This window comes from Pomacea canaliculata, linkage group LG10 (genome assembly GCF_003073045.1).
Source record: "Pomacea canaliculata isolate SZHN2017 linkage group LG10, ASM307304v1, whole genome shotgun sequence".
Lineage (NCBI taxonomy): Eukaryota > Metazoa > Mollusca > Gastropoda > Architaenioglossa > Ampullariidae > Pomacea > Pomacea canaliculata.
The window spans coordinates 5132928-5159281 of record NC_037599.1 but is presented as its reverse complement, the minus strand read 5'-3'; the positions used below and the strand labels follow the sequence as shown (position 1 = coordinate 5159281).

The 26354-nt window shown below is 38.0% G+C and overlaps 1 protein-coding gene across 1 annotated transcript in view; it reads right to left on the bottom strand.

The window, feature by feature from the left end:
• Positions 1-26069, bottom strand: part of LOC112574030 (nuclear pore complex protein Nup155-like) — a 29303-nt gene extending 3234 nt beyond the window's left edge. Inside the window, 36 exon segments of the mRNA XM_025254828.1 lie at positions 686-822; positions 1116-1226; positions 1471-1591; positions 1807-1938; positions 2873-3002; positions 3726-3880; positions 4194-4298; positions 4532-4682; positions 4929-5125; positions 6100-6177; positions 6495-6626; positions 7142-7201; positions 7687-7820; positions 8121-8200; positions 8942-9054; positions 9648-9714; positions 10795-10942; positions 11253-11318; positions 13617-13671; positions 13674-13733; positions 14048-14110; positions 14404-14514; positions 15979-16140; positions 16418-16518; positions 16898-17050; positions 18217-18314; positions 18610-18701; positions 19882-19955; positions 20489-20594; positions 20740-20900; positions 21284-21376; positions 21723-21793; positions 23225-23321; positions 23484-23621; positions 23846-24002; positions 25749-26069. Coding sequence (XP_025110613.1) covers positions 686-822; positions 1116-1226; positions 1471-1591; positions 1807-1938; positions 2873-3002; positions 3726-3880; positions 4194-4298; positions 4532-4682; positions 4929-5125; positions 6100-6177; positions 6495-6626; positions 7142-7201; positions 7687-7820; positions 8121-8200; positions 8942-9054; positions 9648-9714; positions 10795-10942; positions 11253-11318; positions 13617-13671; positions 13674-13733; positions 14048-14110; positions 14404-14514; positions 15979-16140; positions 16418-16518; positions 16898-17050; positions 18217-18314; positions 18610-18701; positions 19882-19955; positions 20489-20594; positions 20740-20900; positions 21284-21376; positions 21723-21793; positions 23225-23321; positions 23484-23621; positions 23846-23987 — 3894 coding nt within the window. The 5' untranslated portion in view covers positions 23988-24002; positions 25749-26069.
• Positions 26070-26354: the final 285 nt, after the last annotated feature.

The following is a 26354-nucleotide window of genomic DNA, read 5'->3' as shown; positions in this document are numbered from 1 at the left end:
GCCGAGTAAAATCGATAGCTTCCCGAGATGGTCAAGCAGAAGAGTCTTCTTGTGATGTCCGAGTCTTCTTGTGACGTCAGTCTCTGACAAGAAGTGTCTGTATCATTGCGAAGATTTGTTGTCTGTTTATTCATATGACGCACTCTGTTTGTAAGGCTCTGTCTTTCGGAAACTGATGAAAAGAAAATTTTGACTCTTTTCCCATCTTTTCGTGGCAATCGGGTGCAGCACATTCTCGAGGCATGGTTCTCACTATGGAAACCACACGTCATAGGGTCACGTGACGGAGAACGAGACTTCGTGGAAGCCAAAAAAGAGTCCCATGTAATTTCTCTTACTAAACACAACATTCTACTAAAAACCTTCAACATTTTCCACATGAACACACATATAAATAGACGAGATTCAAATGTATCCTACTCTTTACGCGATTCTAAGCAGTTTTATTTTGCCTTTAGAATCCCTTTAAGTACCAGTTTCTGGTCATGGGAAGAACATAGATTTATTTTTTTTTTATTAAATTCCCACCACCGAGATACAGCTGATGAATGCCATCATGATGAAGATTGAACCTAGTCTCATTTAGTGGGCAAACATAGGACTTTCATGTTAAAACTAATCAGTGAACTCATTTCCTAATTGAATCAAATAAATCAAATCTATGCTGAAACAGACGATTACTTACCCTTGACTTGAAAAGTCTGTCATAGAGTTCCAGAAGTCGTGTTGGTGAGACGCCAATATTCAGCATAGCAAGGAAGACCCAGCGAAGATCAATGCCTATTTCGCAACTATGTGTTTCTAGATGTCGAACTATGAAGGCTGTAAAATAAATCTAATAAAAATTTGTGCACAAAAATATCTACCAATACTGTTTCAAAAGAGAACTATACAAATGCACATCCTTGACTAGAATTGTGCGCAAGATTTGTCAGTGCTTGAGTACACTTCACAATTATTGCTAGATGTCTTAACCTTTTCCCCTAACAGGAGACAAGAACATGCCCTTTTGTTAGTTATCAAAGATTTGGCACATGATACTATTACAAACAAATCAAACGTATTTTGCAAGTGCATATAATTTTTTTAATTTTTGAAATAAAGAAATCACATACCAAGAGGAAAGTAGCGTTCGGCAGAGACATAATTCCGCATTATGCTGACAAGTCGCTCACTAACACTGGTTAATTGGTCCATTGATTTTATTCCTCCAGGAATTAATAATTCTGTTGACCACATGGTAAAAGCAGTGACAAAAATCTATCTTCACTGACAGGGTCAAGGGTCATGCTAACATTATACACATCTTTCTAAGATATACATATCTTTAAGGAAAATATATAAACTTTGAAAAACTGATTAAAAGCAAAAACACGTTCATGAAAATAATGACCACTATTATCTGTCAAGTTAAGATTGTAAATGCTGGCTTATGTATGTAACCAAAATTTTGTGTCCCTGGAAACTCACCTTTAGAGATAATGTTTTGCCACAAGTTTTCTATAAGAGCACTGTCATAAAGATTTGCACAATGCACAATAGCCAACTTGCACTCCCAAAGGTCAAAGCGGTCAGCAAACTCTTCATACAACTGTAGGAGTGTAAAAACATTTTAAACTTGCATGTAAAACAATAAATGATCTAAATGTCTAAACCAACGCACACATTTATTACTGAATATCTTCACACTAATTATCTACAAAATGTTAATGTTTTGCATTCTCATATTTTTATTTTGAAAGACTGAGAAGGTGATAACAACCATGGTGACAAAGACAGCTGGACATATTACAGTGTAGACATTACCGTTGTGATGTCATGAAGATCAGCTTGCAGCTTCTCAATGGCATCTCTAATATCAGCCTGATGGCTTAAGGGTTTGGCACCATCTCTCATTCGTTGCAGAGCTTGTTGCACCTGCAGCTGCAGACGCGCTACCTGTAAGAAAAAAAAAAAAAAAGAGGAGAAATAACACTGCTTGGATGACAATACTCAACTAAATACTAGTACCACTTATCCTTAAAGACAGAATAGTTAGCATTTTTTTAAAATAGATATTGAAGCAAGATATACAAACTTTGGAAATTCCAGTCTTACTTGCAGGTGTTAATGAAATATCTGCTTGCAAAGAATGAATTGTGCACCTCTAATCAATGCAAGGCGCAAAATCCACTTGTGCAAAAAGCATTATTGTCAGCCTGGTGTTATGCCACCTGCTGAAGTTGCTAAGCCTTTGATAAGATTCTACCAGGTAATTTTCACCTTTTTGTCTTCCATGATGTTACCAGTTTTTGTGACAAAAGGCAAAGTATTTTTTTAATGCTGTTCTGAAATATACTTTGAAAAAAAAAAACAAAGCATCTCAATGAGCAGACAACTTTAACAGACTTGCCAACTTCCTGCTGATTTCACTTTAGTCAAATGTTATGAGAATGTTATGAGATATGTTGCATCTCATTAGATACTGATTACAAGTTTTTCCTTGGGAGCAAATGATTATTTTTCAAACTGTATTTATGTACAATATGTTTTACCTATTGTTGTTCTATTACGTAAAGCAGCATTAATTTCTGGTATTTCTTTGGCCCTTTATTTTGCAACTCTTCTCCGGTTTTACTGTCAACATTGGATCTCTCACTTCTTTGAAATCAATTCGGTAACTGACAAGTGTATCATTAGTGAAGTGAATGCGATTTGATAAGAGCATAGCTACTTGCTCACCTTGCCTTCGCTTCCCCACCCTTCCCTCACTTGTGAAATAACATTGATGTCAAAGACGTTAAAAAAAGTGCAATTTACTAGCATCTTACAACATCCACCAATACGAATGTAAGGTCTAATTTCTATACTGTATCAGCTAACTACCACCTACTTCCATTTTCTCTTCCAGTTCATGCAGAAACTCCCCACTGTGTGTAGTGCCACTCAGAGTTGTTGCTGACTTAGCACACATTATAGCACGTGACAAGTACTCCAGACGCCGGGTCAGTGTCAGGTCCGTTCTTTAGTAACAGTATAGCAAGGCATGCCAACATTAATGAACTGTGTTCAGCTAAGGTAAAAAGATAAAGCCCCCATAGGCTACTATGTGTAGTAACTCATAAACTTTAAGTGGTTCCCCATTACTAGGAGATGTCATGTGTAAGATGGATCCTAACCCTCTCCTGCTACCTTTAGGTCTCCTTGATCAATCAACCACAGAAGTTTTTCAGTTACAGGCCTGAGCAACCCGCAAATGGGCCATATTCTAAAGTCATGCATATTAAACACCAGACTACTGAGCCTCAACTTACCCACATCAAAATTTAAACTAATGTTACTTTTAAGTACAGCCCTTATCACAGACTACTGATCAACACAAAAAAAGAACACAGCCTTGGGATGCAGCAAAGTCACAACTTTTCAGTTCCATTATCAACAACAGATTTCAAAAGATAATGCAACTGGTGAGCTGAAGGAATTTACAGCAGGATGGCAGATAATCTCCTTTTTCTTAACAAAGACTGCCCTAGCTTCAGTCAAGATCCCTAACAATAAATACATTCCTATTGTCAGTATGCATACAATTTCATTTTTTTTAATTGTAATGATGCAAGCACTGAGAGTGATTATTCCCAAAGGAAACAGTATTAAAAAAAAAAACCCTCTCTCCAAGTTACAACTATATGAAAAGTCTACACTCTCCTTCCACCTATCTGTATCAAACCAAAAGAACTCAGACTTGCCCATGACGCTGTGCCAGTTGAGCCAGGATGTGAGCTGCAGCCATAAAATTGCTGTTTTTTTCATAGTGTTTCCACAGCAAATCCAAGGCAGCCACCTTGTCTGTAGACTGTGTCGATCGACGCTTAAGGTAGGCTTCAAGATAAGGTGTGCCAATCTGTATGTGTTTCAAATTTTGTGTTAAATAATACATGACAAGGGAAATAATAAAAGAGACTTCTCTGCAAAAAGTTTTAAGTGGCCATAGATGGGGATTCCACCATTTTAAAGACCTTCATTTTATCAACGTCAGAAAACTGTAAATGCCCCAAATAAAAGAATGGATGGTATCCAGCAAAAACATGACATTCCACTTCTTATGAGGTCCACGATCTGCTGGCCTTGTTTTGTGTGACCAAAATAACAAGAATGTGCATAAAATGGTTGTGATTACTGGGAAATTATAAAAGACCTACTGTTGTACCACATACCTCTAATAATTTTTCCAAGCGATTGGTGGCAAAAAGCCAGTCATACAAGGCAGAGTGGAAAAGCATATCTGTGGACTTCAAACACAGTTGAAAAACTTCTTCTCTCTGGAAACAACACATGGTGATTGAATAGAGAGGAAAGCATGTTGGCATAAAAAAATTTCAGATGAAAGCAGCAAGAAAATAAGCATAAGCAGGATAGAACATACAGAAGTTAAAATGAGTTATTATTTCAAAGAATAAGATCTGTGCCTACATTCTATATATATCTCTTGATTTTTTTAAAGTTAAAGGAATAAATGAGGCAAAGATGAGAAAAGGAACAGATCTGTACATACATGCTGGTCTGCTTGCTCAATGGCCATGTGGCTGGGGTCATGCTGAGGAGGTGGACCTGGCGTCTTTGGCATAGACGGAGATTGGGGGACAGTTGCAGCAGCACTCCACAGATACCCAAGTGTCTCTGTGATGCACTTGTAACATTCCATTCTATCCAAAATCAGAAGCAACAGTCTCTTTAAAAACAGAAAGCAGTCATTTCAAAAAGCAAACATGCGCTAGAGTTATGGTTATAAGGACTAAGAAAGTGTATCTACAGATTAATGCTCTCTCTGCAATCATGCCACTGGAGCTACACACATAGCACTACACATGAAAAGCAGTACCAAAATGCAGCACAACAAATGGTTAAGTCACCTTGTAAATAGGGTGCATGAACATAATCATTTTATGTACCTGTGGATATATGCTTGCATGCCTTGTCCATCCTCAGGCTGTTCACCTTGAGTGTAGAAATGCTGGGCAAGGTCATGTGGGTCACACTTTTTAGCCTCTGCCAAACACAGCTCCACAATGCCTGTGTAATGGCCTACTGCTGCCAGCTGGTTACAAACCACAGTCAACTGTAAGGGTTGTGCTACTGCCTTCAGGAGCTGCAGAGAATAAAGCATTATTTTTTATATATGCATGCATCGACCTCCGGTTCTTAGCATAGCTTTTTTCTCTTCGGGGTATCTCTTTTTTTTTTTTCCCAATCTGCTCAGAAGTTTAATTTCACTTTTCACAGCCCGATAATATCCAGTCTTGTCAAATATGACAGCCATAACAGTGTACAAGTGTTTCTATGACTTGCATTCCTCCCTCAAATACCTAATTAGTAATACCTCATACTGTACACTAACACATTTTGATGATTAAAAATAGCAGCAATAATGCAGTGGTCCAAACAATATATATGTTTTTGTAATGTGTATATTTCTAGGACTGCAAACACTCAAACTTTTTATTATTAGGTCTAGCCCCATTTCAAGGGGGAGAGTGAGCAACAACAGCAAGCATCTTGATTATAAATTAAAATGATAAGTTAATACAATTATGTAAAATATGCCACAACAACATTATCATTAGACATTAAAGCAACACCAGTTGAGAATTTTAGTTGACTGTGATCCAGAGGACATCCATCTATAAAAATATGTGAGACTGAGGGTTAAAAAAAAGGGATAAGACACCTGCCTGTCAGCTAAAGATGAGACACTCAATTACTAATCAGCTGGTAGTTAGAACTTGTGTTTCTAGTATAAATCATATAAAGAAACATGTGGCATTTGTGCTTTTAAAGGCTTGCTTCTGGTACTTCAAGTCGAACAAACCGTTACCGTAACTCGTTCATTCCGCGAGACTTTTTAAATTTAGTGTGATGATGTGTCCGTCTGAGGTGATGTGGGTGCCCACTGAACCTCCTGTTGCTGTGTACTGTATTAGTGGGTGTGTGTGCACATGTGTGTGTGTATGTCGCCAGATCATTCTTCCCTCTAGTGTGGCTAATTCTTGTGGATGAATAAAGTTGTATTGAATTGAATTGAATTAAATTCATACACTGCTGTTGCTTCAGTAGTAAGCTTACCCGCAATGACTCCTGGAGATGGCGTCTCCGTTCATTTCGATCTTGAATGAAACGAGCTGCCTGCAGAAGCTCATTTGCCTATTCATGCAAACATTTTCAATTTCAGGTATCAAGGGTCTTCCAACAGTTCCCCAAAAGGAAAGTCATTTCACAGCAAATAATAAAAAACTATTAGTTCAGTCTCATAAACAACAATTGTCTCAGCCAAGTTCAAGGTTCTTCAGAGATGTAGCCATAGTTAAGATGGACAAAACAGATGACATTTTAAAAGCTTTTCCAAGAAAAAAATAGCATCATCATTAAAGAGAGGTGGCATTAAGATGAAAAAAAGATAAGACAGACATAATTATTTAACAAACCTTTTCCAAAACAAAAAAAAAAAAAGTTGTCCATACCTTGGAGCAAGTAGCATCATCCATACTGTACAGAGATGGACAGACTTCCCGCAGGCGGCTGCTAATGGCATCCACAGTTGCATTGTCATCCAGATAACGGTTGATAAGGCAGGTAACAAGGGAGGCACATACCTGTTAAAATGAGAAATAGGCTATACTAACATAACTTAACATTATCATAAACAGTGAAAGAAAAATTTTTTAAAAACATTTCCATTCACCCCAGTGCAAGCAGCAAAAAACAAAAAACAAAACAAACCAACAGAGTGTCAACAGAATTGGGGTGCATGAGCTTGATGCAACAATTAATTTTAACAGTGACATGACAAATGGGTGCAATTTCAACCTTTACATAGCATTCATTTTTTCTTTAATTACAGAGTCAAAATTGCTAAGCAACGATTCTACTGTATAACACATATTTCTCAAAGTGTTAAAATCAGTTCTCACAGTTCACAGAAGGTTGTCTTGTCCAGCACATGTAATATAGGGTATTGCACAAAAAGAATATGGAACACCCCTTTATTAGTGTTCACCCCAAAGTGGCTAGTCAACTGACATGATGAGTAAGAAAGTTGTTCTCACAGGATAGGGAAATCGTTTTACTATCATTTCACAACAAATACACAGTTTCATGCAGTCCTCACCTCTTTGCCACTTAAAACCAGCGTTTTGAAAGTGAGTGACCGCAGCTGGTTTTGCTGATCCTGCACACCAGTAAACAACTCTGAGTTAATCATATATTATTATGACCAAACTGCTCTTAATCACAAAACATGTAATTAAAATAATATAATCAAAAATACATGCAACAAAGTTTGCTTTGTATGAGCTTGGGGAAATCCTCGAAGTCCCAGGCAATTACAGACAGATAGGTGAAAGTTAAAAGCTAAAAACCTTGAACTGCAGTTTCTATTCAAAGTCACATAAGCTGTTCCTTTGTTTCAAAAATGGCAGGCAGCAGATTCTGCTTATGCTTCTTCAGTCAAAAGCAATTACAATTTTGATCATGACTTTCCTTCATAAAACACAAGGAATTCCAATTTTCACAAAGCATAAAAGTTGGAATCCAACAAACAAGAGCAACAAACCTTCAATTTAAAAATTAATGTCTTCCGAGAGAGTTGCATGAAGGAATAAAACCAAACTAGAAAATTCCATTCCTCCACCACCTGCACTGACATACTCTCACCTGGGATAGCCCGGCAGCAAGCAAATGGAGCTGATGGTCCAGCAGAACACGCCACAGGCCCAATACCTCCTCCACACGATGCAGCAGTTCCTGAACATGTTGCAGGGAGATCTTTTCTACACGCTGAGCTTCAGCTGACAAGGAATATTATTATGTGAATGACAGATAAAAGGTAGAAAGATGGATAAAATGTTGCCTGAACATATTTTCAAGACATCACAAAAAATGAAATTTCTAAACAATCATGTATTGCAGAATTTTGATTCTAAAAAACCTTTGATTTACAACATGCAGTCCACATGTTTACCAAGTTCTTGCTTTATATAAACAATACATCTTCCTTTTTCCCAAATGAGGGCATGTAATGGTAAAAGAAATGACAATGTGAACAATAATTTCCTTCCATATGTTGGTCAGTTAAAGTCCATTGTTACCCTGAAGTTTCTTTCTTGTGTGCTCATCTAGCCCTCCATCACCAAAGCGAAGTCTTGCAGGAATGTGTGCAGGAGACATTCTGTTGACAAGACCAGTGCTGTTCAGCCTAGCCATACAACCTAATAATACCTAAAGAAGCTTTGGCTTATTTTTCTTTCACTTAAAATGCTTCCCCTTCCACCACTCTACTTCCAAATTAAAGTCAACAGAATAAAGTGTTTTCTTTAGATTTCTTTCTCTCACGACAGTCATTGTCATTGTTTCAGCGAAACAATCATGGTAAAAAGATGCACTTGGGGTTTGTGCAACACCAATTCTAGGTTACATGAAAGGCTTGAAAATGGACCGTATCATGACAAGCAGAAATATCTCAGATTGATAAAACTTTGCCATCGACCAGATGGCAACTTAGGATAGAGTGTATGGTCAACAACTATACCTTTTAAGTTTGCACCAGTTAAAGTCGAATAATTTAACCCCAGTATGTAAAAAATTGCAGTGGCTCCAATTGTCATGTGAATTTGATGTCCCACTGACCGGATGAGGCTTGCATAACAACCCAATTGTCAATCTCACAAGTTCTATGGCCTTAAAAGTTTGACATCAAGAATGTAGCTTCTTAAAAAAGAGAGAGAGAAAAAAAAATGTGCACTCTTTGTTAATGGGATAAAAATGATCACCAGAGTTTTATGGCAGTTTTGTTTATCTCAGACTGGGTCACGTGTACCATGCATCATCAATGGGCGGAGCAAGAGGCAGGGTTACTAGTGGTTAATTTTTCTACTAAGTTTGCAGTGCTTGACATCGAACATAGACTTACAGATCTGAGGGACCACCAGCATCAAACTTGGAGTTAAAATCCACAAAATCAGACAAGTCACGAACTAGCTCCAGGGCTTCTGTCAGCTGTTCACTGCTGTAGTTGCTTGTGAGCTGTAGACAATAAGGAACAATATGGCTGCCTGAGACTTTTTTAAAAATCCAGAACACCTCAGCAGTCAGAATAAGATAAGCAGCTTGACTTTTTATGTATAAGAGGTGGTTGGGGCAGTGAATGAGTGTGCAACATAACAGTCAAAGAAGCACACACAATGCCACATCTTTTCTCTATTCCACTCTTCTCTATCTCGCTCATTTTATTGCTCACGTCTGTGCACTCATTAAAATGAACAGATCATTCACACTAAAGTTAAGTTTAAGGTATTAATCTGCTAAACTGCCTTTCTTAAGTTTTCAATAAGCATGCAAAATGCTGTCCTACAATACTGACTCCTGTGAAAACTAGGCTATGGCACTTCTTTAGGGTTCGCCACAATCTGCTATGTTATTCGTAATTACTTGTCATTAATGTGTATCTATGTTCTGAGATACCCACATTTAAATGCCCACAACCCTTTTTAATGTTTTTGGTAAGGGTAAACTTATGATCCCATTGGATGCCATGGATGCCCAAATCAAAGTCTTGTGTCTTAAGTCTTGATAATCAAGTACTTAGAATGTCCTATCTGTTACCAGGAAACACTTACATAAACTGTCGTCCCCTGGGGTGTCTGGCATGATAGTTCCACAGTAACAGGTGTGTCCCAGAAAGGCCTATGGATTTGCACAGAAGCATATGCAAAGTTTGAAGCAGCATTAAAATACTGGCATAATTACCCACCTACACCTCTCCCACAAACAACAGATTCTGAAAAATGTTAATCTCTATGCTCAGTGAGGATTTTCTTTAATACATATAACTTAAAATATAAGAGTGTGAGGAGCTCCAGAGTGTTCCAAGTTCCAAGAGTGCCCCTCACACTTTTATATTTTAAGTTATATGTATTAAAGAAAATCCCGACACTTAAGGAAAAAATTATTGTACCCTTTCTAGCACATTTCAAATAAAGTTTATTAAAAAAAAAATTCTTTTACTTTATTTTAAACTTCGGGGACTTTTTGAAATTTTTCTTTTTTTTTTTTTTGCTGTCGATCTTTATCACAGTGTTCTTTCGATCACTAATACTCCTTGGACTCCAACAATAATTTCTCCTGATGCTTTTTCCTCTTCTGCTGTAGATGCTTTTTCTTTGTGTTGTGGTTCCACCCATCTGTGTTCTCTCTCTCTCGCCAGAGGGTCTAGTGTCACTGCAGTGTGACGATTGCTAATCTAGCATCCGGCTGACTGAGACTGAGGTGCAGCATTCTATTTCTACACACTTTCTGCATGCCAGTGTTTACTGGGGTTTTTTTGTTGTTGTTGTTGTTGTTGTTGTGTAAAACACATAGGAACTTTAACAGCAAATATATAGATGCATGGTTCTGAGTGTTGGGGTTTATCAATTTTTTTCGTTTTACTTTCTAACTTTATTTCTTTCTTACAGGCCGAATTAGGGGAGACAACCTATAATTTGCAAGTCCCAGAGCAGCAATTATCCCTAATTTAGCTTACAAAATTAAAAATAAAAATTTAATTATTTTACTATTTGTGGCCTGCTGTAAATGATTTAATACTGCATTATCACTGGAAATGAGTAATTGATGAAACTTTTAAACCTTGAGGACAATGGTAAGTGGGTAAAATTCCACTGAACACAAAACATACATAGTGAATTAAATAAAAGTGTGTAACACTCCTGTATTCCATAAAATATTTGATTAAAAATTTCTAAATTGATTAAAAATGCTCCTTACCTGAGAATCCGAGCAAGGTAAATATAGATGCCATTGTGTTTCCCAGAATAAATGACCTCTTGAACACCACCTGGTACAGGGCCAATGGTTGCCTGATGAAGTGGTGTACTATAGGCCATGGGTGTAGACATGTGAGCAGGCATGATGCCTGAAAGAAATATCCGTGAGCTTTAAAAGTAAGAATTATGTATGTTATGTGAATAGCTTTCTATAACAGAAAACTTAAATACCACATTACTTCTTAGCTAAAAGATCTTACAATCCCTGACAATAAATGAGATTATAAATTCTATCTTGACTAGGGGAACCACACATGCAATTCTCTTAAACAATCAAAACTGTATATCTAGTTTTCAGAAAAACAGGATAAATGACACAGGTATAACTATTAGTTTTTTAAACCACAATTTCTTATGCTTCCTACTCTTTTGTGCACCACTGAAATGACCAAAACTCACCTGGCATGGGAGTCATGGCTGACAGACCACCAGGAGTGAACATCACAGTGCTGCTTAGGCTATTGCCTACCATCACAACAAAACAAGAAAAAAAAGAATGAGAGAAATTCTGGCATTCATAGATTGCTAACTGAGATCATCCACTTTTAAAATGCTTCACGCCTAATACCTACTAATATTCTCAGCTTGTAATTGTCAAACCTAAAGAAAAAGAGCCCATTTGCAAGGATTGGGCATCCACAATTTCAAATCACAGTGACTGCTAGCACATGCCTTTTCAAAACAGATTTTCATTCCCATATTTTTAGATGTCACCACTTTCGAAAAGTATGTTTATGAAAACATATAATTGATGTCTTGAATTAGGTTTTATTTAATATATGTTTATATTTCCTCCAAAGAAATTCACCACAGTAAGGCAATTACAAGTCCTGAATGTCCAGACTTTTAAATGTTGGTATCTTGCCCTATCATGTACTTTCCCTTACATTATAGATATTAGACACCCTGGACTAAACGAAAACATTTCGTTGATATGAATACACATGTGCACCTGTAAAAACACATGCATGCACAAGTACACACACAAATGCTCATGTACATGCATACACTAAATCAGAAATGCTTGTCTTCCAGCACTAAAATCTAATTAAATCAACAATGGTAATGAACTTACAAGTTGAAGCAAATGAAACAAAAATAAAATTTCCTTTATAAACTTTCTTCAATAGTTACCAGATGACCCAACTAGTAGGCATTTAGGGGCTACAAAAGCTCTTTAACCAAATGAAATATTGCCCCTGGTCAGTGGGGTTAGTGGCCCTTGCTGCCATAAGCCCCACCAAACCCAGATACTTTAACACTAGACCACTATACTAAGTTCTGCAAAAGAGCATCGAGCAGCCTTTTTTTTTTAACCTCCCCATGCAGGCGCAGGGAAGGGTAGAATGGTATTTGTGTCAGGTCATCTGGTAAGTACTGAAGAAAGAATTTACAAAGAAAATTTCATTCCTTCTTTAAGATTACCAGACAACTCGACTATCAGGAAGTGGGCTCTTCCAAACCAGTTGCTGACCCAACAACAGTAACGTTAGGCTGCAGTGAGCTGTGTGGCCAAGATAGGACTAACTAGATGCAGACAGATTATGAGGCAGAATGCTCCAAAAGTAAAATCTGAGTGCCGCCTGATGAAGGTCATTATATCAGAATGCTAAGCTTGCAGCCATCACCCAGACATTCACAAGCATCATTAATGACAGTCTTGATCAAGAAGGACAAGGTTGGTGAAGAGATGCAACATTCTGTGGGGCAGCTCTGAAGGCTGCAGCTCATAGAATCCACCAGCACATTTAAATGGCCAGGAACGTGTCACATGGAGATGAATCTTGTGATCCTCACTCAACATCCAAATTTTCCACACCAACCAGCACAGGAGAGGAGAACAAGTTCTTCCTTGGCATTGCAAGTGACCACTGAGGAATTGCAGGACAATATTTGAACTTCCTTGCATTAAAGCAAGACAGCTTTTATCTCCAAGATGTGCTGGTGTTGGTACAACCACTGCCAATTCGCCTGAAGAAAGGGAGGAAATGTCAGGTCTGGAAATGCATTCCTAGATGAGAGAAATGCAAGTCCAGCTTGTGGAAGCTGACCAGGCTACCCAAGTCCTTCAGCCACCAGAGGCAAACATTCTTGTCTTGCCAGAGGCTGTCAACGAAGAATGTCATCAAGGTAGACAGAAACCAAGTAGTCAAGGAGAAGCTGGATGGCCACAAGGAATTAAAGGCCCATTGGGCAGCAGACAGATCTGAAAGAAGGGCAACAAAGGAAAGTGGTGAAAACACTGAAGCAGTTGATGGGGATATGGTAATAGGCATCCACCATGTGGTCTCCTTGGGCAATTGGTCAGATGTCCAATTGCACAGAAGCAATTGGTGGTTCGTTGACAATCACAGACACGAGGTAGGGTTCCCTTCAAATGCAAGCCCAAGAGCCTCTGACCATCATCCTGCACAAATCTCGCCATGATGCAATGACCCGCAGTAGCACATCATGCAGAGCAAGTGAGTATTTGCTCGGGCGAACAGTTGCCGAGTATAGCCAAGCAATAAGCAGGCTAAAGAGTGTGACAACAGTGAAGAATGTGTGTAGCATAGCAGAACTTATTATAACAGTCTAGGGGAGAAACAACTGGATTCTAGCGGCAAGGGCTGGTAAAAAGTAGTAGCTCCAGAGCTCCTAAAAGTTGGGTTGTTTGGTAAAGAAGAAATGACTTCGTGGCAGATGGTATGGCCTAGTCACAGCTGACTATCATCTTTCATGTTCCACAAATTCAAAAGTAAACATCCCTTTATACGTCCTTACCACCAGCAAAAGATGTTGAGCCAATGGTAGCTGGTTGAAGGGCAGAGCCTGAGACCCAAAGTTATACTGAGCCTCCCCTCCGTACATAAAGAAAGCCATGCGTGCCCAGTCAGCAACCTGCAACATATCCACAGATCAACACAGGTGTAATGCTGGGCATTTGGACAAAGCAAAAACTAGTGACCTGCCTTTGGAACATTTCTATAGCACAACAAGTTAGTATGAGAAAGACAATACCATTTGACATAAAAAAAAAAGAACAATTCACCACCTTGTGAATAACCAGGCAGAATTTTCTATCTCAACATCAGATAGGTATACAAAGACATAATTCTTTAAAACATTAATTCTGTGACTAAAATAAATGTCCTTTTCAGAAAATTTAATTTAAAAAAAATATTAATAAATAAAGTCAGACATTCTTCACTTACTTGCTGCTCTGTGGGACTACGTGAACAGGCCAGTACCAAACAAGTAGCACATGCTTGATCTAGCTGAAGAACCCAAGAATAGGATAAAAATATTGCATGTCAGATGGACAGACCATAATTCTATTTAAGGGCAGAGAGCTTAGAAATCATTGCCCTTGCCCAGGTCTGCTCTACATTATTGGGGAGTGGGGACAAAAATCATTACTTATTAAAGTCTTTCAGAAATGGAGAACTGAGTACTTATGTTTAAACACTATTTGCAAAATTTGTGAATAAACAACAAGCCTACTGATCCTTAACTATGTCTCAGGCAGGGTATTTAAGGTAGATATAGCACTGTCTTCTTTTTGCCTCACCTTGTGAAGTCTGAAAAATGCTTTGACCTCTTCAGCATCAGGACCACCACAGTCAATCAAAAGCTGCCGCAGTTGCTCCACTGGTCGAAGTTTCCGCATAATGTGAGAGCCCTAAATCACACCCATTTCTAATTGATCACCTGATGTACATAGTGTCCTGCTTTGCATTTTGTCTTTTACCAAAATTACATGACGAAGGTCAAATCTCAGCTGGCTTAATAATAATAATACAGTCAAATCTCGCTACTATGCCACCTTCCGGGACCGAGAAAAAGTGGCATAGTAGCGAGAGTGGCATAATAACGAGGGTTCGTAAAAACGGCTTTATTTTTCAAGTTACCCGTCAGTCCAAAGCTATCAAGAATCGTCGGCTGGCGCTAGCTGTCTCCTCTCATTCTCCCCCTCACCTCTTCATCCTACACCCCTCCCAACCACATCCGCGCACCTGCATCCTGTCGCTAGTATACCCCCTCCCGCTCTCCCCGTCACGGGGCTGTCACCCAGCCAGCGACCACCCTCCATCGGCAGCCTCCACCATCCCTGTGTGCATGCTATGTTCCATCCCACCTAACTGCGATGTCCCACACTACCATACAGTATAATAATCGAGCACTGCGCGGAATTTCACAATTTGTGCCCTTTAAAAATCACACAATAGTGGCATAGTAGCGAGAGTAGGTGGAGGCATAGTAAATTTATTTTGCATTGAATTTATAGCCAGGACCGAGCAAAAGTGGTATAATACCGAGAGTGGCATAGTAGCGAGATTTGACTGTAAATGCAAAATTTGTAAAGCGCATACTCCCACTCCTATGGAGCATGGTCTTAGCACCTAAGAACAAGAACATGACGAGGACAGCAAACGAGGGACAGGAAAAAAATAACATATGAACTATAAAAGAATAAACAACAGTACTAATGAAGAATAAAATCAAATACAGAAAACAAAGAGGAACCAAATAAAAAGAACAAGAGAGTAACATGATATTGCAAAAGAAAGACAAGCAGGGAACAGTATGAAAAAGGACTAGCATGATGGGAAAGAGTGTTAGGAGTAATGTTTACGGAAGAGATGCATTTTCAGTGCACATTTAAAGGATTCAATCGTAGGTATTGTTTCGCTGCACGTGTGACACGTCGCTTTAGGCGGGACAGTCCCGCTTTTGAAGGGAAAAGCCCAAGCTTTCTGGCAAGTCCATTAAATGTCCGGTTGTCTTTAAAAATCACTTTTTTCGGCGTTCTTTGACGGTGACGACACCATCATCGGCACGTGTCCCGCTTTCGCCCCCGAAACGTCTGGTCACCTTAAAAAAACCTGTAGCCATGTAGTTGTTGTTCTGGTGACAGGAAGAGTAGGAAGACAATCATCAGGCTTCATTTAAAGCCCACCAAAATGCAACAAATGACTTGGATTGGTTTCATTATATATATTAAAAAAAAAATCCTTAAGCCCTCACAAATAATGCACTTTCATTCACAAGATACATGAATTTAAATACTGAAATACGGAGAAAGAGGTTAAATCTGTGTTCTGATATTTGTCACCCAGGTAATCTACAGAATCAACACTTTCACCTGTGCTGTGAGAATAATGAAAGTGCGTGCAGGCTCTATGTGCTGGGTTACCACCACAGGTGGATCAGGGCGTTGCACTGTTCCTGGTGGTATTTGCGCTTTTATTTCAGGTCTCCTAATCTCACCCATGGTCCACGTTCTGCCATCCACCAGCAGAGATGTCTAATAAGACAGGCCAACAACAAACCAAGTTACTTCGAATAGGAAAACAAATCACACTAGTCTGACTAGAAAACAGTTGTTGCTAAAGTTGCTTTTTTTAAATAAATATCTTGCATGATATCTTGTATTATGTATAGTGCAATGACCTGCAATTAACAGACCTCATTCTGAACATCACAGGCAAGAATCAAACAAAGCTATGTCAAAAAATATGCTAAGCATTTTTTTTAGAAGACAGAGTAAAGAAACACAAGCTTCCAAGGTTTGACCATCTTACATGGGTTTCCATCAACTGCTTCTGAAAGGGGAAAGAATCACTGTTGATGACCCACAGCATATCACTGTCCTCATTCTGACTGGACATGAGGAGCAATGTACCTAAGAAAAATGATTTCAAAATTAATTCCGATTGGGCTAGGCACTGCAGTACCATATGATTTTATTTAACCACATCAAAAATAAACTTTATGTATACCATGTCTCTCAACCCACTATAGATCATGTCACTGAAAATGGAAATAACAAAGAAATTATAAAACAAATCCCAGCAAAGTATGGTTTATTTACTACAATACAACTTTATTGATCCCCAGGAGCAATTCAAAATAGTGCTCATGTTAGCAATAACATATACATATGCATATACTCCACACACACACACCTTCCTAACAGCAGATATGAAGGCCAAGTTGAGTTGAGATTTTAACACTGTGAATGATTAAAAAAACTACATCAGATTAATTATGACAATACAGACCATGACTGTGATATGCCGTATGGACATTTGTGGGCCTCTGTGTGATAGCACCTGCTGAAAATCCTGGAGGCAAGCGCACATGGACAAGGCTTAACATGGATGGCGACATGCACTGAGAGCCAAAAGGTGATGTAGTGAAGTACAATCGCACCCCTGCACAGTAGAGAACATCAAGACAAATGTTACTGAGTAGCAGATAAGAGGCCACAGGAAAAAGTGGTCCAAAACATCAGATATTCAAATAAGCTAAACTGAAAAGGAAACATCTACCATACTTTACTGGGAAACTATTCAGATTAATACACAAAGATCCTAACCAACTATGCTTGATGTCTGCTATGCATTGAGTCAGCTGGCAGATTGGTCAAAGGTGACTGGTGTTTGCAATATACTTATACTGTCAGTACTGCTAGACTGGAATGTATGTATTTTCTGTTATTTAGCTTTTATTTTCATGCACTAAATTTAAATGAAATGGACAGCTCTTGTCATGAAAGTAGGTTACAAAGAAGAATTTTTAAAAAATTATTTACACAAATATATATATATAAACACAAAGTGCCAAACAACTAAATATTTTACTACAATATATTATTATATAATAATAATAATAGACTTCAAATATTACTATTATATTGTCATTTTTGGCTGTTGAAGTACAAATCCATGTCAAATTGAGTAACTGGCAACTGTTTCAAGCATGGGTCTTGACCAACTGACTCACTGCCTACTTTCAAACACAAAGAAATACCTGATTGGTTGACTAATTTAGCTCCTAAAAGGAAGGGGTTAGGGTTAGGGGAATTGGTGTTTTACGCCAAACCAGCATCTAACAGCTACATCACTGCAAGGAAGCCAGCTGTGTAAACAGATGCCACATGAAGAGAAAGAACAACACGTCCGAGACGAGAGCTAAACCCAGGACAGCCAACCTTCACTGTATTGGTGACAGGCGCTAACTGCTGTGCCACTAAACTGCCCAGCTCCTAAAAGTAAAACAACCCCTGAAGAAGCCAACAGTTTTTCCCCTTATATAGTCATTTATTTATGCACAGTGTGATGTGTTTTGTAACACTAGCAAGTTGGCATTACAGTGTGCAAAACACTGTAGCTGTGATGTTTGCTGCTGCAAAAACCAATCATATGGAAAGAGTTAAGGGTTTTATTGTCTTTCCCTTAATGAACGTCATGAGGTACCTGTTAGTTTACGCTGTTAACAGATATAAATCATTTCCTAGCACCAAAATCATTTCCACATTAACATCTTCATTTTCAGTTTCAGTTTGCCAAACATCATAACAATGAAAGAAAACACATACCTGATTGTGTCACAGCAATCAGATGAATATTTGCAGACTCATCACTTGTCACAGCCGAGATATGTACAATAGATTTGAAGTTAGATTTTTCCACTGTCCTGCAACCCAAAGTGTCAACACATTTGTCTCTAATTTTATTCATACATTCACCCCTTGACTGACACCAGCTGATGAACAGTTATGTTGGAAAGCCAGTGTCAGTTATCAGGAACAGCAAGACAGATGGAGAGATGCAGAAGCTTACAAAGTTAGCCACTTAAGCCCATCAGAGATTATCCTGCATGTAAGAACTTGGCCAAAATCTAGCTCAAGGAATGACTTTACAGATCACAAAAGTAAATTTAAAAGGTTAAATATAAAAATCTACCAACACATAAGAACTGAACTGCTAACCTAGCAATGAGTGCAGCACTGTTAAGAATTGTATGTTGAGAAATAGATGCCACACGACTCATGCCCTCTCCATTCTGACCAAGGTCATATACCTGCAAAAAGCAACATGTATGAATGCCAGAAAATGATGAATACAAATATTATAATAATAATAATGAAGATTTATATAGCACTTTTCCAATGACCTGCTTTACAGAAAGGATATACAGATGGAATCACCAAAAACCACGCAACCATATTCACATATAACAGACATTCTTCTACAACAGACGCCTGCTCATACATAAATTACAGACACCTGTTATGCATGCTCATGATCAGGACCAGATCACAGCAGTTGTTGTTCTGAGAAGATGCATCTTAAGTTTACACTTAAAGGTGGTAAAAGGATCAGAATGTTAAAGGCTGACAGGTAATCCCTTCTCAGTTAATGGGGCTTGGTAGAAAAAAATTTGTGTCCATAATTCTGTCTTAGCTAGTGGGATTCAAAGCTTGGCGTCAGAAGATGAGCAACAATGTCATGCGGCCGTACAGATGGGAGTAAGTTCAGAAAGTTGCCAAGGACCAGTGCCAAAAATTGAGGAGTAAATCAACATGAAAAGTTTGTAGACTATATGATTAGCGATTGGCAGCCAGTGAAGACAGCAAATGATGGGTGATATATGGTCTTATCTAGATAGTCTGCAGATGAGGCGACATGATTATTCTGGATCCTTTGAAGTCTGTCAAGAAGATACTTGGAAATGCCAGCCAAAAGAGCATTATAATAGTCAATCCTCAAGAGCACAAAGACAAAGATTAAAGAGTTTTAGTTGCATAGGTGGTGAAATGATGACAAATGGTACAAATCCTACAAAGTTCAAGGTAAGTAGTTCTGTAGACATGAGAAATATGATGAGACAGCATCGAAACAAGGACCAAACAGCATCATGAATACCAAAAGAAGATAGCTTTAATATCACCCTCAAAAATACCATGCGATACTTGTCCTAGGGAGGATTGGGGGAACTATAAAATAAGTTTTTATTTCTTTTTACAAATACACTTTAGTTGAAATGTACTATAAATAATTTTTTCCATAAGGTCTCAGGTTTTACTTTAAGAAAAAAAAAATGTGAGGAGGCCTGGAATGTTCCAAGAGCGCCGCTCACTCAATATGTATGACAGTGTCATCAACTAGAATCTTACAAAAATAAAATCATTTCAAAACAAAAGTAGTGGATATGTTATCAGTTTATTAAATTTATTTTTAAAAAATGAAGAAAAACAGACCTGTATGCTGCCCTTCTGTGTACGTCCATACAAAATATGTCTTGAGTTGTCTATGCTGATCTGAACCAAAGGATCTGCAGCGAGAAAAAAAACAAAACTTTCCAGCAGGTAAAAATGGGTTCAACCCAAGTGTGGATGTCAGGAGTACATGCGATGCCTAGCAGTCTGCACTAATTACCTCCTTCTGGTCCAACAAGCACACATAATAAAAGTCACAGGTAGCAACTACCCTAGCAGTCAGGCATCACTGTTTCTTTCTAGCCCAACAAGTAGACGCAGTGACGGTGATGAATGGGACTGGGTTGTGAAAAAAGCTGCGAAGAAATGGTTTGCTAAGGTTAGGACTGCCTGCATGTGTGAGAGGCTGGCAACTCCAACTTAGCATCAATATTTCATATGCAATCTACTTAGTACTATACTGACCATAGCTGCAGATTTGGATGGAAGTTTGGCTTTTAAGCTACAGAAACTAAACTGGAAAAATTTCACGAAAACTTTTAACAGTTTAGTCTTTGAAAGATGGCAATAAACATCTCTGGAAAAAAAACTTCTCACATGTTTTGAGAATGATAAACTACATAAATAGCAGAAACAAATGACCACTGACCATCTTGGCTGAAGGAGAAATTTAGAAACGAGGGCACCAGGAATGACAGGGAACTAGTTGAATGGCACACCTTGCGACATTTACGACTGAACCACCCATCTTCTGCCTGTTGAATAATATACAAGGGTCCTAGATAATGACACCATAAATGAAAATATAAAGCCTTTACCAAAATAAATGCTTTAACGGTAAAAATTTCATTTTTAGCAATACAAATCGCATGATATCAGAAACATTTGCAAACAATTTACCTGATAAATTAATTCGTACAGAGCTCCATCTTTCCCAGCCATAAATATTCTTCCCTGGTCAGTGCCAGTGATTGCAGTGATAAATGTATTGTCTGTAGGAATGGAGTACAACGGCTCGGGAAGAAGATGCATTTCACCTCTACTTCCTTCTCCCCCTTCACCTGGTTTTAATTCATATGACATGACAATGGGTTTGAAACATAACTGTTTAATGAATGCTTGTAACATTTTTCCCTTAACTTCACCACATCCCAAAACACTACATCATTAAAAATACAATATGCCATATTCCTAGTCCACTTCTGCTCAGTCAAATCAAACCATAAACTGTCAGAATACAATCTCATATCAGTGCACAAGTTCATCTATGTTGTCACAGAAAAATGTTGCCCGTGTGACAAAGTTAAAAAGAAAATTGTTATACAACAGATGCACAAATTTACATATGACAATATGCACAATGCACATGATTTCATCCACACACACCTGCCTATGCTTTCCATTACATTCATCACCTGAATACTGAATAATTCAACACACTGACCATCATGAAACTTGGAGAAGCTGACCCCAAGCAATACAATATCGACTGGTGTGGCCAGACACAAAAGGTGCTGAATATGAGGTTGAAATATCCCTTGAACAAATATCATTCAAACTACTTAATAGCATTCAATATATATGAAATTTAACCTATTTATTAACTTGTAACTAAAAACAGATAGACATTAAGGATATGTACATAATGTATTTGAGTGCAATTCATGCACCCAGCACTCAAGCAAAGAATAAAAGAAGTGTTGAGGGTTTTCGATGAAACAACTTCTCCACTTTGTTTCACTCAAGATCAAAACAATATAAAAATTACCATTTGTGGCCTGTTGTCTGCAATGTGATCAAAATGAAAGATATATATTCGGAGGTACATGACTAAACATTATGTCTGCCTGTATTACACAGGGAGGAAAAAATCTCCTACTTACTAGGTTTGGGTTTTATGAGGGCAACACTGAGAATAGTTTCGTTTAGCCCATCAAAGTAGGCCAGGTCACCCCTGCAAACAGTTACATTAGGAAATAAATACCTGATAAAGCATGAAGATATCAACACACAAACGTACTGAGATCAAATTTAACAAATTTTATTTAATATTGGTACAGATAATAATAATAATAAATGCATTTATATAGTGCATTAACTCCACTTGGTAAGCCCCTGGAGAACCTGCTGGTCCCAAGCACGGATGATGGAGGAGGGTTGGGCATAGCAACCCCACACCGTAAAACATCCCTTGCTACAGAAACCGCAAATGAAGCACAAGCACAACGGCCCTATGCTCCACTAGGGGTGAATAGGAAGAAGAAGATATAGTGCATTTTCTTTGTTAGCAGAAGGTTCAATGCACTTTACAAGAGAAAGGCTTATACACAACGATGGACACAGTCTGTAACCAAACAGATAGCAAGTCAAAAGCATCAACAAGACAGAAAAACCTGAAACACAAAGCATGTCCAAGAAGCATAGGTTTTTGGTTGTATATAAAGTAAAGTAAAGGTTGGTTCTTACAGCACCATATCCTTGCCTGTTGGGCAAGCTCAAGGCACTTCACTGAAGGTGGTGTGAAGTCAAAATGAGCTGACAACAGAATGACGTAAATGGTGCAGACTGTGTAAACAATGCTAATGTGTAGTATGAACATACAGTATAAACAACATTCTGCTGTCCACACAGGAAATATGCAGAAAGACACCTCTATAGCAGATGCAGCCTGAAGCATTACACCCAACATACAGCCCAAGTAACAGCGGAATGATGAAGGAGCCCTAACAAACACAACAGTCTACTGATCAACAGAGGTCAAATAGAACTGAAGCCACAGTCACATGAACTGTGCCAATAACGAAGCCTCCATGTCAAAATGGAATAAAATCTACCAAATGCATGATGGTAGGCACATAGGCACATCAAAAACACACCAACAAGCTGAACACAAAGACTTCAGATAAGACAAAAATATGACAGAGCGCAGCCCCCTCATGGCAGTTAGGTGAAGGGACCTCACTCTGAGATGACCCTCCCACACTCTGAAGTACACATGCAGTAAACTACTACTAATTCTTTCTTGGGATAGTTGAGGTGAGAGAAGAACAAAAAAGGTTGGGTTTTTTTTTTTTTGGGGGGGGGAGGGGGGTTAGGTAGTTCTGGGACCTTCCAAAAGGAAAGTGAGGGATTAGATTCTTCACTTGCAATAGTTCTTTGTGAGGACAGCGGTCACTTCCTCTCCCTCTCTACCTTACCCAACCCAAACTTCTACAGAATCTGATACGCATTCCACAGAGAGGTCAACACACCAACTGATATGCTGTGTCACATGGTTACCAAACCAGTTGACGTAGACGCCTTTGACGTGCTCTAACCACTAGGCTATACACTCCCCGGAAACCTTAGTAAAACTGAACAGAAGTCAATATGCAAGAAATCTCACCCATCTTCATATTTCCACACAAATATGTCACTGTCAATGGTGAGAAAGGCACGTTCTATTTCTGGAAACAGTCCCATCATGCAGTTGCACTGCATCCCTAGTGTTCAGATAAGGAACATATCTAACAAAGGTTTTCTTGGGTTGAGACAGGAGATTCATCCACACATTCATGTGATTATATACATGGAATACAAAATTTTATGTATGTTATGTTTGCAAGATGCTAAAAACTAAGGCTCTAATTTGATATAAAGGATACGATCAAACTGTTCTGTGAGTTCAGGTGGAAGAGGTAGTCGTTTGACACTGGTGACTTCAGGCAAAGCCTCTAGTCCCAAACCAGCTTCTATCAAACTGGGGTAGTCGAAGTCATGAAGACCACTTGAGTTTGGTTGGTCTAAATGGGAAGCAACAGAAGTGCCTTTCAGTTTTGCAATAAAAATTTTGAACAAAAGTATTGTATAGTCAAGACTTTATCTTATGACAGAAAACATAGGTACAAAAAATATGGACCAAACATCTCATTCTGGACATCTCAGTCCTACTATAAATAGTTTTGTTGTACACACAAAGCAATAAGTTTTAACAGATAATGAAACATGTTAAAATAAAACTCCTTACTGTGGGAATGGACTTGCAGTTGTTCAGACAAATCCAAGTAGCTGCGATCATCTTGTAAGAATTTATCTACAAGGCGGCCTGAGTTTTCCAAAACATCCTGGAGGGACAGTGGTGGTAACCCACCTCCCAAAATGGATGCCATTTATAATGTTAATATCTGAATCAGACAAAAGAATGATTTTTGCCACTGTTATTCATTTGTAGCAATTTATTAAAAACCGTTTCCAAATTTTCCATTGTTGATATTTTATGTTTAATAACAAAGAATTTATAAAGCTCAATAGGAAATCGGAGATTTACTATATTTCGTGAGAATTTATATGTTACACAAGAGTGCAACATAAGCTTAAATTTGCATTTTTGCTTATTTCTAAATTATAGTGTCATGAATTCTTCTTCTACCTCATGATGTCATTTATTGGGCCATTGTTTTTACTTTGCCACTTTTCTTTAAAACTGTAATAAGACTGCACAATTAAATTGTTTACACACTGAAAGCAGTCTTGCTGAAAAGATGTTTACTTGTTATCTAAACTCTTCTGTCGAATTGTTGTACAAAGTTAATTAGGAAAACTCAAAAAGATAATGAAAATAATAGAAAAGCTAAAGATAGCTAAAGAACCCTACAACAAAAAAAAAAAAAAAAAAAGAAATATGTTAAAAAGAAAGGAATGCGAGTACAGGAATCAGTTCTTTGAGGAATGTCAGCTTATTGGCAGAAACTCTAAATGAGTTGTTTTGCTAGCATTTTTACACAGGAGAAATTTAATAGCAAACCTTTTATGACACAAGACTTTTATTCATGGGAGCATTCTTAACATTTTTAGCCATAAAAGAAAAATTGAAGATTTAAATTTTACAAATCTCAAGGTCCTGACTTTATATTCTGAAAGAATGGAGTATCGCACAATTTGTTCCTGGGATTTACCAGATTGGAAGATAGCAGAGGCAATAACTTTTTAGATGTGAAGTCTGATCCTGGTAATTATAGACTATTAAGTTTACCAAGTATTTTATGTAAAGTTTCAGATAATATGGTCAGTGGTTAGTCAAATTAGAATTCATGGAAATGTTGTCAAGATGAATTAGAAATACATCTTGAAGTAGTGCGATGTAAAATTAGGATGGATGAGGAGATTCAGATAATAGTATGCAGTGAAGAGAAAGACTTAGATTCCCATTTCGATTGTAAGTTATTTTTTGATATGCTCATCAAATGAGTAGTAGGCAGGAAAATCAAATGGTTGGAAAGAAGAATATTTAATTATTTGGATAGGGAGAAATTGTTTGAAACTGTACAAAGCACTTGTGTATCCACATTTGAAATATTTCAATGTGATCTGGTGCCTGTTCATAAAAAAAAGACAATCGTCTTCGATCTTTATTTTTTATAGTTGATAATTTGAACTCACTTCAAGCTAACATTAAACATGCACCGAATTTGAATAGCTTTATGAATTTCATGTAACATTTCAAAACATACATATCTATTTCACAGTTTTGTTGAATAAAATATAAACAACTCAGACACAAACTATATTACAGTGATTTTAACGTTAATAGGATGCGAGGAATAGGCTAAATAAGCCAGTCCCTACCACTTCTAAACTCTGTGAAACTTCGCCCGCAGGGATTTCAGAACTGCTTATGAACAAAACATAACATTTTACATCATCTAATATTGAAACAAATTTAATTACTATAAAATTTTTATTTTCTCGCTTGAAAAAACTTGAATTAACGATTTGTCTACTTGGAGAAACAGAAAGAACTTGGCTGAGTTAAAAGTGAGATGTTTTAAATCTGAAGCATCCGGAGACGAAAGACACGGACCTTTCTAAAATGCACATTGTTGGTATGTAAAGAAAAAGACATTGAAATATAAAAACACAAATTAACAAACCTAGAGTACTTTGCTTTTATAACTGGAAATGTTGGATAACCACAGGAGTTAAAACGTTTTGTAGATCACGCCGCATATTGCCGCCATTATAACCTGCTGTTCCGGTAAGGGCTGTCACTCTCATCGCATGGAGCATACATTTATATTTCTGCGAGATGGGGATTTTGTCACAGGTGCCATTCCGTACTTTATGATCTGACATTGGTTCTCGATTCAATTCTCTTTAGTGGTCTTCATCCCTTTTCTGATGTAGTTTTAGTGCTCTGTATTTAAAAGCTGCTTCGGGTTTTCTTTGACTTTCACCATCGATCACAATGAAATAGAGCACGAACTTGTATTACACGTCCATGGATATACACTCATATAGGATATCATTTGTGAGCGCAATCTTTGGGACATACAGCTTCTTCAAGTCAAAGCGAACTCGGGAGGTGATCAAGTGGCATTTTGGTTTCAGGCTCGTTAAAGCAAGGTTACTCGCTGCCTATATATGTACATCGGCGCCTGGGTACGATCTTATCATGGACGTGTATATATTCGTGAGCTTATTTTGGCCTTGTTGAATGTCTTGACAGTAGGAGGAAGTTGATTAGGTTGTTGCAAGAT